This window comes from Aristolochia californica, unplaced genomic scaffold, assembly GCF_029961685.1.
Source record: "Aristolochia californica isolate CCGP_79_NKW_82.1479 unplaced genomic scaffold, dmAriCali1.0.hap1 SCAF_1, whole genome shotgun sequence".
NCBI lineage: Eukaryota > Viridiplantae > Streptophyta > Magnoliopsida > Piperales > Aristolochiaceae > Aristolochia > Aristolochia californica.
In genome coordinates, this window is record NW_027181770.1 from 11,669,262 (window position 1) to 11,683,347 (window position 14,086).

At 41.1% G+C, this 14,086-nt stretch overlaps 1 protein-coding gene across 2 annotated transcripts; it reads left to right on the plus strand.

The window, feature by feature from the left end:
* The first annotated feature begins 207 nt into the window (after positions 1 to 207).
* Positions 208 to 3,611, plus strand: LOC137959164 (uncharacterized). 2 transcript variants are annotated; one of them, XM_068806503.1, is made up of 5 exons: positions 208 to 256; positions 969 to 1,049; positions 1,176 to 1,273; positions 2,606 to 2,922; positions 3,018 to 3,611. In XM_068806503.1, exons 2-5 carry the CDS (start codon positions 1,041 to 1,043, stop codon positions 3,461 to 3,463), a joined length of 870 nt encoding a protein of 289 aa, XP_068662604.1. In that variant the 5' UTR covers positions 208 to 256; positions 969 to 1,040; the 3' UTR covers positions 3,464 to 3,611. The 2 variants fall into 2 exon arrangements, with proteins under 2 accessions (XP_068662604.1, XP_068662613.1); XM_068806512.1 differs by having other exon boundaries at positions 224 to 256; positions 1,000 to 1,049.
* Positions 3,612 to 14,086: the final 10,475 nt, after the last annotated feature.

A 14,086-nucleotide genomic window follows, 5' to 3' on the forward strand; every position in this document is an offset into this window, starting at 1 on the left:
AAACGCTTCGGAAAGTAATCGGGTCTTAAATATGACACGTGTCGACAATTTAATGGCTAAAACTTCCAGAAACGTCTGGGGGGTGGCACGGACTTTTTTGCTTGACTACGATTCTATGACCGTCGAGGGCCCCCAATTGGAAAAGGTCTAGGAAATTCTTTATTTTGGTTATATATATACACCAACTCTTCGCCTCCGTTCCTGTTTCTTTATTCGTTCTGAGACCGCGGCTTCGTCGTCCTTTCTTCCATTTTCTGTAAGTTTTCTTGGCTTGTAAATGTCTAGATCTGGTTTTGTTATGTGGAATGCGTGCGTTTTTCCGGTTCTTTAACTCATTTTTCTCGTCTTGTTTGCATAGATTGAATCGTGTTTGCTGTTTTAGTTATTGGAAGATTTTGGTGTTGCTAAATATCTATATTCTCAGGATGCGCTCTTGTGGAATTTTATACGTGCATTTTTTTCTTTTCTGTATTGTAAAAGAATATTCACGCCTTCTTTCCCATGTTGAGGAAGGTTTCTAGTTTTGTTTCTTGAAGAATTGGGTTTAATTTTAATTTCTTTGCGCTTTTTTAATCTCTTGAGAACTTTATCAGGGTTTTGTTGACGAATACTTTCCTTTGTGTGCAATGGCATTGTGAGTCCTGGCATGCTTCTTATCTGTAGAGTCTTGAACTCTGAATATTTCCAGTGCCGTTGTTGATGATTTATGTATCTTTATAATTTCCTTTTCTGAGAGTCAACTCATAGAAATGCAAACGCCTTTCTAGAATGCAAATACCCCATACATTTTCTGACTCTAAAATTTCTTCAGTGAACCCGAGGGCATGGGTGGTCTGTGTTTGCTTATCGATGCCTGATCTCTACATGAAGCCTCTCTGATGAATCTTTGGCATTTTTCATGCTCCTGTATTTTTCTTTTTACCTTTTCACTTGGAGTGCATGACTTATTTTTTCGTGCTGCCTGGTAGGAAAGCGTGACTCACAAACCTTTCCATTTAGGTAGGTCCTAATCAGAAATTGTGACATTGAACTTGTAGAAAATGACGGAGGTACTTCAGTAATCTCTTTCTTATATTCGTTCTATCTTATTTGTTTTCTTATGTCCAGAAAGGCATGTTATTCTCTTTATGTAAATTTGTTCACAGTAGGTTTTTTACACAATTGTGATTGAGCAGGAAGGTCAAGAGGTTTTATTGCACGTGTATGATCTTAGCCAAGGACTAGCTCGCCAGCTTTCAAGAAGTTTCCTGGGAAAGGCTATTGATGGCATTTGGTGAGTTGTAACAGTTGAACGCATGCAATTATGAAAACGATTGGTTTGTTTTTGGATTTGCAGTACTCTAATCATTGTTTCTCCTCTTGGGTGACTGTGGATCACATTAGTGAAGGTTACCAGTGGTGTTGAAAGTTCAAATCAGAATTCCAGCTCTCTTGTGGCTGGTTAAGGATAACACTTTCAAATCATGTCACAAGAGTACTAAAATTGTTTATTCTCCCCATGCTTCAGTTTGAATTGTTTCATATCTTCCTTTTATGTATCACCCTTGGTGGGGATACCAGTATGTCCATTGGGCCCCAGTGGACTCACCATTTATAGTTGAAATTGTTTTTATAAGTATTTTTATTTTAATTTATTTTTAGTTTATCATTCCTATTTTATTGGTTTTGATCAAAATGTGATATTATTTATTTAGAATTTTAAATTTCAATTTTAATTTTCTGATTTTATTGGATTTGATAAGATAGTGAACTTATCTATTTTGAATTTAAAATTTTAATTTTAGTTATTTTAGTTATTTTAGTTATTCACAATTCTCCTATTGCCCTTTATGCATCCAACCCTTAACGTTTTTTGCCTGTATAAAGAATAATGGACACCTTATGTTCTCATCTCTCTCGGGTCAGATTACCTGGCCCTGTTTAAATTCATCCTTGCAAGTCTATGATATGAAAGAGAGCTGGATTTGAACATTTTCATGTTGGGTGTTAGTAAATCCTACTGAACACCGTCAGGCTGACATTTGTATTTTCTTCAATGCTCAGTGAGCTCTTTAGACTATGAAGTGGTGAAATACACTTTCCGTGATCTTGTTGTAATGAACCTACTACTGTTTATAATTGATGTGTAGGTGCTTGAATTTGAAATGATTACAAGACGATCTTCTTCACAAGAAGAGCAAACCCTAGTGGTGTTTTAGGTTTTTTTTTAGCATATACATGCAGAGGATGTGATGGATATTATGATTTATTTCCCCAAACTGAAATGAATAGTGAACATTAGAGATTTAAGACTGAGCCGTTAATTGTGTTAAAAATGAAGAATGAAACCTTCTTTAACTGGTTGGTAAAAGGGGGAATTAAATGAGATTTTTCTACGGTTGCCTAATTGGTATTTAAGGAACGTTAAGGAGTGCAAAAGTTTATATTGTTACCAAGGATTTTTAGCTATTAATGATTCAGGAAATGTGATATTCAGTATCAAGATACAAAACTAGCTGTGATTTTCCCCTGACATGAAGTTGTTGTTTTGTTGTTTGTGTTATGGTTCAAAATTATAAATAGCTGTAGATAATTTACATTTTTCATAACTTTTTGAGTTGTGTAGGCACACTGGAGTGGTAGTGTATGGAAATGAATACTATTTTGGTGGAGGCATCCAGCAGTCTCCAGTTGCCACAACACCATATGGGACACCAATACGGGTTGTAAAATTAGGTACCACTCATATTCCAAAGGAGGTATTTGAGGAATATTTGACTGAGATTAGCCCACGGTACACGGCGGAGACATATAACTTGTTGCAACATAATTGCAACAACTTCAGCAATGAGGTTGCCCAATTTTTAGTGGGTGCATCCATTCCAAATTACATTCTTGAGCTCCCAAATGAAGTCATGAGCAGCCCAATGGGTGCTATGATACGTGAGTCTCTCATCCTAGCTGTGAATTTGTTTGTTGGGGAATCTATCTGCCTTTGTTCAGTTAATGACACCTCTTGCCTCTTGACTGTTGTGCAGTGCCCATGATCCAACAACTGGAATCCACATTGAGAGTTGGTGCTGTTCCTCAAGCTCCTCGGTTCCTACCAGCAACTGCCACAGCTGTGTCCTCACCTGCCAGCATATCTTTAGCCACAAAAACATCTGCAAATAACTTGTCAAATAACACTAGGAAGTTTGAGAGTCAATTAACAGAGGGTACAGAAAATACTCCAGGAAAGCCCAAGGAATTAGACGTTCAGGTTCCACCTGCTGCAGTTCCTGCTGAAGAACCAGAAAAAGTGAAAATGGAAGGTTCTGTAGATCCTCTTAGTGAAGCCAGGAGTAGACTGCAGGAAGAAATTTGCAGTGAATTTGCAGCAATCATGGCTTCTGGAACACTGCGTGCCAGTGAGGCTGCTGCTCTTGCCACTAGGAGAGTGATGGAAAAACATGGACGATTGAGTGCAACATCTCAGAGCTAGAAAACATACAAACTTCTTTGGGGTTTAGAACAAGTATGTCTGAATCAGTTTCTACGAGGGCTGACCAGTTGAAATCAACTTTTGAATTGAGCCTGTCATTTTATTTTAGATTTATGTATGTTAGAGTCAGACATCCTTGGGTTGCAAAGCGTTGTTTGTCTGTCTTGAGCTTTCTTACAAAATTAGAGACAAGTATTTAGAACCTATAGGGATCAAGCAACTAGTAATAGAGGTCTACTTATCAATACTTTACAAGAACCTCAAGTTATTATGCAAATTAACACAATTTAATATTGCAATAGTGATTCATAACCTAAATTAAAGTTGCGAATTCATTTTTAAAGTGTCTCTACTTCTGAATTTGTTATTTAATAAGTCAACTATGACTTACATCAAAATTCACAATGGCCAAAGTACAATTTAAGGTTATACAAGTTTATAGACAACAGTTAATTGGTTATACAAGCCAAATTACGCAATTTGAGGTAACAAATGCTTTTTTTCAAGTCAATACATAATTCGTTGTACTTCCAATAACATAATCTTATCCACAAATGCAAAGATTATTCGTTTTACAAATGAAGTTCAAACAATGCCTCTAGATAGGTAGATTTTTGTAATAGTCAATAAAAAAATACATCCTAACATAAATGAACCTTGTCACGCGATTGCAGCTCAAATATAATCCCAATTTGAAAACATAACGCTCCTTGTGAGAAATTTGTATATGATTTGGAAATGTAGAGTTTGTAAAACAATTCAAGAGGAGGCAAACTTGAAAACGTATGGCCGAACCCGAGAAATAAATGATAACAAGTTCAAGCGTAAATTGCCTAGTACAAAACAAAGATTTCAAATAAATGAATAGGATGTACTTAGCTTTTTGAAAGCCTATAGATGAGCCTTTTGATCTTGATCTCCATAATTGATTTTCAAAGCAAGAGTGAGCTTTTAGAGTGATTGTTAATTAGCGTTGCATTTATTAAAGACTCCAATGAGGTGAGAAATCGTTTAAATAGTTGATTTTCAATGCTAAGAGATACTAGTCAAGCTCACTCATTTGAGCAAGAAATGAACTTTTTGTCCTTTAAGAAACAATTGATAAAACTTTGGTAAAAATCAAGAGTAATGAATTGTTGATCATATTGATTCACACACCACAATAGTCAACACAAGAAGTTTAGTTATTAATGTGTAAGAATTTCTGCTTGAGAAATTTCACTAATATAGCTCTATTAGTTATAATTTACATCAAAAGTGACTTCGACTTTCTTTAAGCCACGTGAAGCTCAAATACACGATTTAAAAATAAACTCCCCAAGAGATTGACTTGATTGTAGCTCTTACTAAGCCCTTTCTATCTAGATTCAAATGAGTTCTAGATGAACCTTTCTCAAAACAAAATACAAGGGAAAGGATAAAAACTTACACCCTTCATCAGAGAGAAACCTTCTCCATGAGAGATATCTAAGTCTCCAACCTTTGTAGCACAATGTAAGTGACGGAGATTGTCTAATGTGTATGCAATAAAGAGGATTTGAGAGAAGAGGAAAGAATTTTTCAAGGTTTGGGTCACACTATGTTATGAACTCAATAGCAGGCCGACTCATTCAAAGGCGGCCGTGGCTGAGTCATTTAATTATTCAGTTAGTTGTTTTTCTTTCAATTTTGCTTTTACTTCATTTTTATTTCAATTGAAGAGTCAAAATCTTGATTTTAGGTTAAATAAAGGATTTGGAGTTCTCCGCAACGAGCTGTAGGGTGTGCGTTCTCCTCAACGAACCTAAGGATGTGCGTTCTCCTCAATGAACCTAGGGTTTCAAGTTCCCCTTCGAACTTGGTTTTCTTCTCCTCCTTCCATACGAATCGCTATGTGAGATTCGGGACCGTAATAACTTGGTATCAGAGCATGAACACAATGAGCGATTCTTACATCGTAGATGAAATACGTGCCATAATCCAGCATCATTTTGCAGCAGTTCACAAAGCGACATTGCTCTCCATACATCAGTATTCCATCAAAAGGTCTGTGAGATGGGCCGAAATTGAGACTTGTCTGGATAGGGATTCAGAGGGGTAGGTCACCGTTTTGGAAGAAGACAGTGCATCCTCTGTCTCGACGAATAATTTTGCCTGTTCTGAAGTCGTTCGATCTCAAATCTCTTCAGAATAGCCCGATTTGGGTTTGCAAGTTTGCGTTCGGCTAGATACCTCCTTTGTCAACATAGTTGCTATTGTTCACCATCAGAAAAAGCTTCCTAAGGTCATTATTCTCAGCAACAACGGTGCCGGGAAGATCTAATTGACGAGGAGTGTACACAGATGCGAATAGGAAAGACAAAAAAACCAGAGACTTTAATTTCAAAGTGGAAATTGTTGCCTTGGCGGAAGATTCTATTTTCCAGGACTAGGACTTCGTTTTTGTATTCCAAAATAATCAGAAACTAAAGTTCGGTGTTGGAATCATTGGTGGGGATGACTCTCCTTCAAAGGTGAGGCCCCTTTTCACAAAATTCAGAATAGAGAACGAGTCAATTGAGGCTGAGGTTCGAAACGCCATGGTTATCGTGCACATTGATACAGGAGGTGCAATTGCTTGTGATGCTGGTGAGGTTCCCTTCATTGTTGCTGCTTGTGAGAACATACTCAGTAGAGAAAAGGGTGTTGTTCTAGGCTACCACTCTAGACTCTCTGCCAACAGAAGGACGACAACAAAAATGGTGAGCGCTGTTGGTAAGAAAGGATTTCTGAATCTGTGTTTACTTCACATGTAAAAAGTGTGATTAGAATTGAAATGTCCGATGTGCTTAGATTTATTGAGCTGCCCTCAATTGCTTCCGTGTAATCATGTAATGTGCAGTTCCTGTTTGTCAAGACTAGTGGAATTCAAGTTGAAATGTACAATGTGCAATTTACCTTATACTTCACAAGAGGTAAGGTCTGCCCCTTTTATTGAAAACATGACAAACATCTACAAGAGGATGGAGTCCGCTTTTGATGCCTATCTTTTTCATTTGAAGTCTCTGAATAATTTGCATGATGGGCGTTTGGATTTTGGCAAAAATGTGGGCTCTGAAAATACGAGTAACACTGAAAAGTTAGGGGGGGGGGGGGGGGGGGGGGGGGCACAAAGTAGTCCTAAGGAAGATGCAGTCTGTTTGAACTCATTTGAGTTGTGTTTCTTATGCAGAAACAAGGCTGATGTTCCTATTTTCCCAAGCCAACAGGATGAGGAGCAACCTGCAAGGCCTCCAACTTTTGAAAGCTTAGAATTGATAGATCTGGGAGATTGGGTTTTCAATCTTCTATTTGTTATAACACTAAAGATGTTTCCACAAGTGACAAGGATCCCACTGTCTCACTAAATTTTTGGTCAGAGAACCTTCAGGGAAAAGATTGTTCAACTCGGCATAGAAATATGAGCCATCAAGAACAAACATCTCTTGGTAGTCCTCCTCCATTCCATGACAAAAAGGATTCTGATGATGACAATCGTAATCATAGAATTATACATGGAACTGAGGAATTGGAAAAGAGGATTTTGAGCAGTACAAAGACTCATCCTGGGATGAATTTGGAAGCATTTGTTGTAATGCCTTCATCCCCATACACTGATATTTCAACTAGTGATACTGCAGAGTTGGAAAACTCAAAATTTAATGTCAACAAAAGATCTTTGTCTTCAGTTAAAGAGCACTCTGATCATGAATCAAAGAGACAGAAATTACACCTCGAATGTCAAGTTTTGTCATCAAACAAACAAAATCCTGTGGATGTAAATCTAGTTGTTGAATGTGCATTTTGCCAATCTCCCAAAGCTTATGAGGTTACAGGGCAATGATGCATTATGCCAATGGGGAAGCAGTCGTGGCAGATCAAGCACAAGATATTAATGTCATGCAAGTTCATAAAAGATGTGTTGAATGGGCTCCACAACTATATTTTGTTAATGAGACAATCATGAATTTAGAACTAGAAGTTCAAAGGTTCCATATGCGAGAAGTAGCATCTGAATGGGCTTATAGTGGTGAACGAACTAAGGTTCTTATAACTGGAGACTTTCTATGCAGTCCTTCGGAGTGTTCATGGGCTTACGTTGAATTTATGGAAAAGAGAAATACTTCATTGATTTCGTTAACTTATAATAATCAGAGTACATGAACTTCTATTTATAATAGAGGAAGGTAGTAGAGTCCAATTATAGTAAAACTACCTTTGTCCCAATTACACCCTAACTCTAACACTTAAAGATAAGTCATAGCATAATTAAATAACTCAATATAGATAAAAGACAAACATGTAGAATTTATGATCTCATGAAAGGAACTTTAGATCAACAAGAAAGAAGAAGAAGAAGAAGAGAGAAGGAGAAGAGAATAAGAAGAACGTGGAAGGAGTGACTTTGGATTAAGGGAGAAGAGGGTTGTGTCAAATAGAAAAACTGAGGGCTGGACGAATTTGTGGAAAGAGAGGAGAGTGCTTCAATGCCCTACCTCTTAGCCAATGCCTTTATTTATAATTTTACAATGCCCTTAGGGCTACAACTTGATAAAACAAAAGACATAAAAGGAACACATATTTACACTTCTATGCCATCTTTATGAAAAGTACCATATTTTACACATATGCCACTCCTTTGACGTGTGGGTTTTTTGTCTTGAGCTCGTGGGCTTGAGCCCATCTTCCAACAAAACATAACTCAAACAAGAACTCTTCTAGGACCTGACCTTAAGATAAAGATGCCTTTATGAGTCCTTCTTGATCTTCCAACTTATGTAATAAGGATGCCAACTCGTGGTAATCATGGTGGGTCCTACTTCTTATATGATTGGGTCCAACTTGTGGACCTTCCTTGGTCGTGTGACCCATCTAATAATACTCTTAGCTATGTGGGCCTTCCTTGGTTGTGTGTTACGATCCCGGGTCATGGATCGAGTAACAAGGCATGGGATGTGTGAATCCAGCACTGGTACTGAGTTGCTGGACTCGGTAAGGAGGGTTAAAGATCCATTCTTTGGCTAATCTTCCGCCAGTGATCAGTCTCCCTTTTTATGGTCTCACTCTAGTGCTAAAGTTATAGCTAGAATGGAATTAATTCAGGTGGAGAGATAATGGAAGAAATACCTGTTCTTGCTCACGTAAATCAGGGTTTCAACCCTGATTTGGTGAAGCTCGTGCTAGGATTGAAGGCCTAGCTTAGGGGGCAGCCTTGGCTCACGTTGATGGCTGTTCTTGCTCTGTTTCCGTGATGATTCCCCAACAAGAGAAGTTGCTCTAGTCCTTCACGTGGAAGAACCAACAACTCTTCCTTTTTACTGCTTGTCAAGAGGGATTGAACCCCTACTTGTTGTTGACGCTGAGGAGGAGGGAAGACCCTCTCTTTGGGCTCAGAAAAGGGGCAGGAAGCTCCTCTTACAACTAGGGATGACGATGGATGAAGTTGGATGAAGATGGATGGCAATGGAGGGTGAAGGATAGGTTGGATTTTTGGAGTAAACCCTAAACTCGGGATCAAGAGGTGATCTTAGCCTGTTTACACTAGGTTATTCTAAAATCTCAAAGCTTACCTATTTCATTCATTCATTTCCCTTAAATAGATCACGTCATGGAGTTTTAGGGTTAGGGTTACAATAATTCCCCATAATGCCCCTACATATGAAAGTAATTAGAAATAACTCCTACTTAAAACAATATAAGAAATAAATCCTACTCAAAGTAATATAAGAAATAAATCCTATTGAGTGAGTTGTTGTTGCCTCCTTCGTTGTGTGACTCGGTGTGCTATTGAGTCCACAACATCTGCCTCCCCATGGAGAAAGAGCTTGTCCTCAAGCTCAAAAGATGGGTAGACCTGTTTGAAGATGTTGACACATTCCCATGTGGCAGCATCGGGGTTAGTGTCCGTCCACTGAACGAGAATCTCCCAATGGTCATTGGTCAGCCGCACGCGTAACATCGCAGCTGGGTTAAGAATAACCTCGCCATTATCAACTGGTGGTAGGAATGGAGCGGATGTAGGCTGTGCCCCGGAATATGGCTTCAAAAGAGAGACATGAAACACATCATGAATTTTGGCTATGTCGGGTAATTTGAGTTGATAGGCGACTGGTCCCACACATCAAAGAATGGGAAACGGCCCAAAAAATCGGGGAGAGAGCTTATGACATGGAGGTCCCGCAAGAGACTGCTGATGGTAGGGCTGGAGCCGTAGCCACACTTACTTCCCAACCTCAAAAGAGACCTCACAGTGGCCTTTGTCGTAGACATCCTTCATCCGAGCTAGGACGCGTCGTAGCCGTTCTGTGATATTCTATAGCAGCAGATCCCGGTCCATGAGTGCCTGATCAATCGCGTCCACGCGGGTGGACCCTGGGTTGTATGAGAGAAGGCGAGGTGGATCCCAACCATATATAACCCGGAAAGGAGTGGATTACAAGGCAGAGTGGAACGAAGTATTGTAACAGTATTCGGCCCACGGAAGCCATTGAACCCATTGCCGCAGACGATCACCCACCAAGCACCGTAGATACATCTCAATGGTGCGGTTCACCACCTCTATCTGCCCGTCTGTCTGTGGATGATAGGCGGAGGAGAACTTCAATTTAGTCCCGCTCAAGCGAAAAATTTCTTGCCAAAAGGTGCTCGTGAAAACTGCATCTCTGTCACACACAATGGATTCTGGAATGCCATGTAAGCAGACTATCTACTCCAGGAAAGTCTGAGCAACCCATGTTGCTGTATAAGGATGAGCTAGCGGTATAAAATGTCCATACTTGGAGAATCTATCAACCACCACGAAAAGTACGGATTTACCGGAGGACAGGGGTAGGCCTTCCACAAAATCCATCGAAATGTCAGCCCAAACCTATGTAGGAAGGGCCAGAGGCTGGAGAAGACCGGCTGGACTCAAGTGCTCGGCTTTGTTGCGCTGGCAGACCTAACAGTCGCTCACATAAGTTGCAATAGAGGGTTTCATGGCTTGCCAGTAAAAATCAGCTCGAATTCTGTACAAGGTCTTCTATATCCCCTCGTGTGTACTGTCATGGTAGGTCGAGAGGATAGCTGGAATCAAATCGGACTCATGTGGAAGGAAAGCCGCTGCTTGTAATAAATAAGTGAATCCTGGATGGACCACTTCGAATTCATTGTCCCTTCCGAAATCTTCTGATGCATTTCCTGCAGTGCAGGGTCAGTGGCATGTGCGTCTCTCACCAAGTCCAGAATGAGAAATCTCGGCTGGCTGATCGAATAGACTGACTACTAATCCTCAAAACACCGTAACAAGGCGTCTGCTGCCTTATTTATTCTCCCCGCATGATATTCCATCGAGAAGTCAAACCCCAACAACTTACTGATCCAGTGCTACTGTGGCGACGTCGTCAAACGCTGTTCTAGTAGGAATTTAAGGCTGTAGTGATCTGTGCGTATGAGAAAAGCCCAGCCCCAGAGATAAGGCCTCCAATGTTGGACCGCCTTGGCCAACCCAATCAATTCGCGCTCATAGGCTGCCAGCTTGTGATGACGGACTGCCAACTGTCTGCTAAAATATGCAATAGGATGGCCCAGCTGCTGTAAAACGGCCCCAATGCCCATGCCCGAAGCGTCACACTCTACCATGAACAATTCATCAAAGTTGGGAAGTTGTAATACTGGCGCGGATGCGAGGGTAGCTTTGAGTGCCACAAACGACTTGGTGGCCTGCTCATTCCAAATAAAGGAATTTTTATTGAGTAGATTGGTCAATGGTGCTGCCACTGGCCCATAGTTCTGAATAAATTTGTGGTAGTAGCCCGCAAGACCCAAAAAACCCAGTAATGCAGAACACGATTGTGGCTGCGGCCACTCGTGAATATCTCGGATCTTCTCGGGATCCACCATAACCCCCTCATATGAGATAATGTGTCCCAGATACCCCACATGTGAAGCCGCAAAAGAACAATTGGAATGTTTCAAATAGAGCTGATGTGCTCGTAACAAGTCGAAAACAATCCTCAAGTGTGCCAAGTGCTCCTCAACCTACTTGCTATATATCAAAATATAATAAAAAAATACAAGAACAAATTTTTGAAGATAGGGGCTAAATACCTCGTTCATCAAAGCTTGAAAAGTGGAGGGTGCATTGGATAACCCGAACGGCATGATGATGAACTCAAAGTAGCCATGGTGCATGCAGAACGCCGTCTTCTCAATATCAGAGGGGTGCATCCGGACCTGATGGTATCCTGAACGGAGGTCGAGTTTAGTGAAGAACCATGACCCATGTAACTTATCCATGAGCTCATCCACTACCGGAATCGGAAACTTGTCTTTTACTATCTGCACGTTCAACTCCCGATAATCCACGTAGAACCTCCATGTCCCATCATGTTTCTTCACAAGTAAGACAGGTGAAGAGAACGGAGAGTGACTGGGACGAATAAGACCTTGTTTCAACATCTCCTGGCACTGACGCTTTATCTCTTCCTTCTTAAGGTGTGGGTAACAGTACGGTCGCATGACCACTACCTCAGATCCTGGTTTCAGACAGATCCTATGGCCACAGTGCCTTAGGGGAGGCAAACCCGAAGGCTTCTGGAAGCGGTCAGAGAACTCCTCAACCAGACCCTCACTAGTACTGTCAGGCTGTTCTTGTGTCTGCAAAGTGTGCATACGGTGGGCCCTGTCCACCTGATAGCCCTGTAAGAGCACCCGGCTCTCGGCCAAATCAAAGCTCATGGTTAAAGCCGAAAAGTCCCATAGAATGGGCCCCAACATTTGTAACCATTTAATGCCTAATACCATATCAAATCCTGCCAGGGGAATAACAAAAAATTCAGCATTAAACGAAGTAGAGCCAATGGAAAAAGTTACCGCCTTACTAATCCCATAGCAAGGGACCTTCTCGCCATTGGCCACTGAGACGATGGCTGTTGGATGAGTGTGTATCTGGAGTTGGAGATGCTGTGCGGCTGTCAAACTCAAAAAATTGTGTGTACTCCCTAAGTCGACTAGTCCCACCAGTTCTCGGTCGATGACATGAGCTCGAACCTGCATTGTATTAGGCGATTTCTGGCCACTAATAGCATGCAAGGATATCTCAGGTGGTTCCTCCTCGATAATATCCTCTGGTTCCTCTGGATCCTCTGAATCCTCCAGCTCGAGCCAAAATAATCGTTTACATTGGTGTCCTACTCGATACTGCTCATTGCAGTTATAACATAAATTTTTGAACCGCCTTTTTGCCATCTTCGCACTCGTTAATTTTTTTATAAAGCTCGGCAGGGGATTACCAGGTCGGGGATCGGCTACCCAAGTCGTAGTCGGAGTGTGTGTGGATGGGGCTGCTGGAGATGCTCCCTGAGATGAAGTATAGTGGCACCCTTGCCACGTGGAGGAAGTGTTCCTCTCACTCGACCAACCCGTCTTACGTTGCTGCAACTGTTGTCATTATTCCATTGCTCGGGCCATATTCATTGCATGAGCTAAATCCGTAGGCATAAGGAGTTCTACCTCTAGCCGTAAATACTCATTGAGACCCATTGTGAATAGGGAGACCTGCTGGTCAACCAATACCCTCTCACCAGCACAAGCCAACTTTTCCTAGAATAGTTTTTGATATTGTTCCATCGAACCAGTTTGTCGCAATAGGACTAACTCTCCCAGGGGGTTGCTGTTGGCGGGAGGGCCAAATCTAACTGTGCATAGGTTTTTAAATTCTCCCCAAGTCATCCCTGGTCTCTCTTTCTCTACTTGAGTAACCCATAAGTGGCTTCATCTGTCATATATGGAATGAGGCTAGTTGCACCTTATCCCATTCAGTAGTCCCTTGGTTCAAATTTTTTTTTTCACATCTATGCAACCAAATTAAGGGATCAACTGAACCATTGAAAGAGGGAAACTCTAACTTTGTGTACCTTGGAACTATGCTTCCATGCTGGGGTCCTTGGACAGTAGTACGCCTAGGCCACTGCTCCCCTCTTCTGTGATATGGTTGAGCAACTTCTCTCACCTCTGGACACTGATGTTTCTTTGCCCTCAACTCCGTTAGCATGTTGATGACTCGACTCATCTCTTCTTCCAAAACACAAACCTTCCCCAACACTGGTTGTGCTGTTTCAAGGCTATCTTCTTTCTTTTGTATCCTGATTTGGATTTCTTCATTGATGATATTATCCCCCATGTTACCCTGCTCTGATACCAAGTTGTTACGGTCCCGGGTCATGGATCGAGTAACACGGCGTGGGATGTGTGAATCCAGCACTGGTACTAAGTTGTTGAACTTGGTAAGGAGGGTTAAAGATCCCTTCTTTGGCTAATCTTCCACTAGTGATCAGTCTCCCTTTTTATGGTCTCACGCTAGTGCTAAAGTTATAACTAGAATGGAATTAATTCAGGTGGAGAGATAATGGAAGAAATACCTGTTCTTGCTCATGTAAATCAGGGTTTCAACCCTGATTTGGTGCAGCTCGTGCTAGGATTGAAGGATTAGCTTAGGGGGCAGCCTTGGCTCACATTGATGGCTGTTCTTGATCTGTTTCCGTGATGATTCCCCAACAAGAGAAGTTGCTCTAGTCCTTCACGTGGAAGAACCAGCAACTCTTCCTTTTTGCTGCTTGTCAAGAGGGATTGAATCCCTACTTTTTG

Bases quoted from the DNA above. Each gene is read 5' to 3' on its own strand.
- LOC137959164 (XM_068806503.1), top strand. The intron at 1,274-2,605 runs GTGAGTTGTAAC...TGAGTTGTGTAG, and splicing joins AAGGCTATTGATGGCATTTG to GCACACTGGAGTGGTAGTGT. The intron at 2,923-3,017 runs GTGAGTCTCTCA...ACTGTTGTGCAG, and splicing joins CCCAATGGGTGCTATGATAC to TGCCCATGATCCAACAACTG.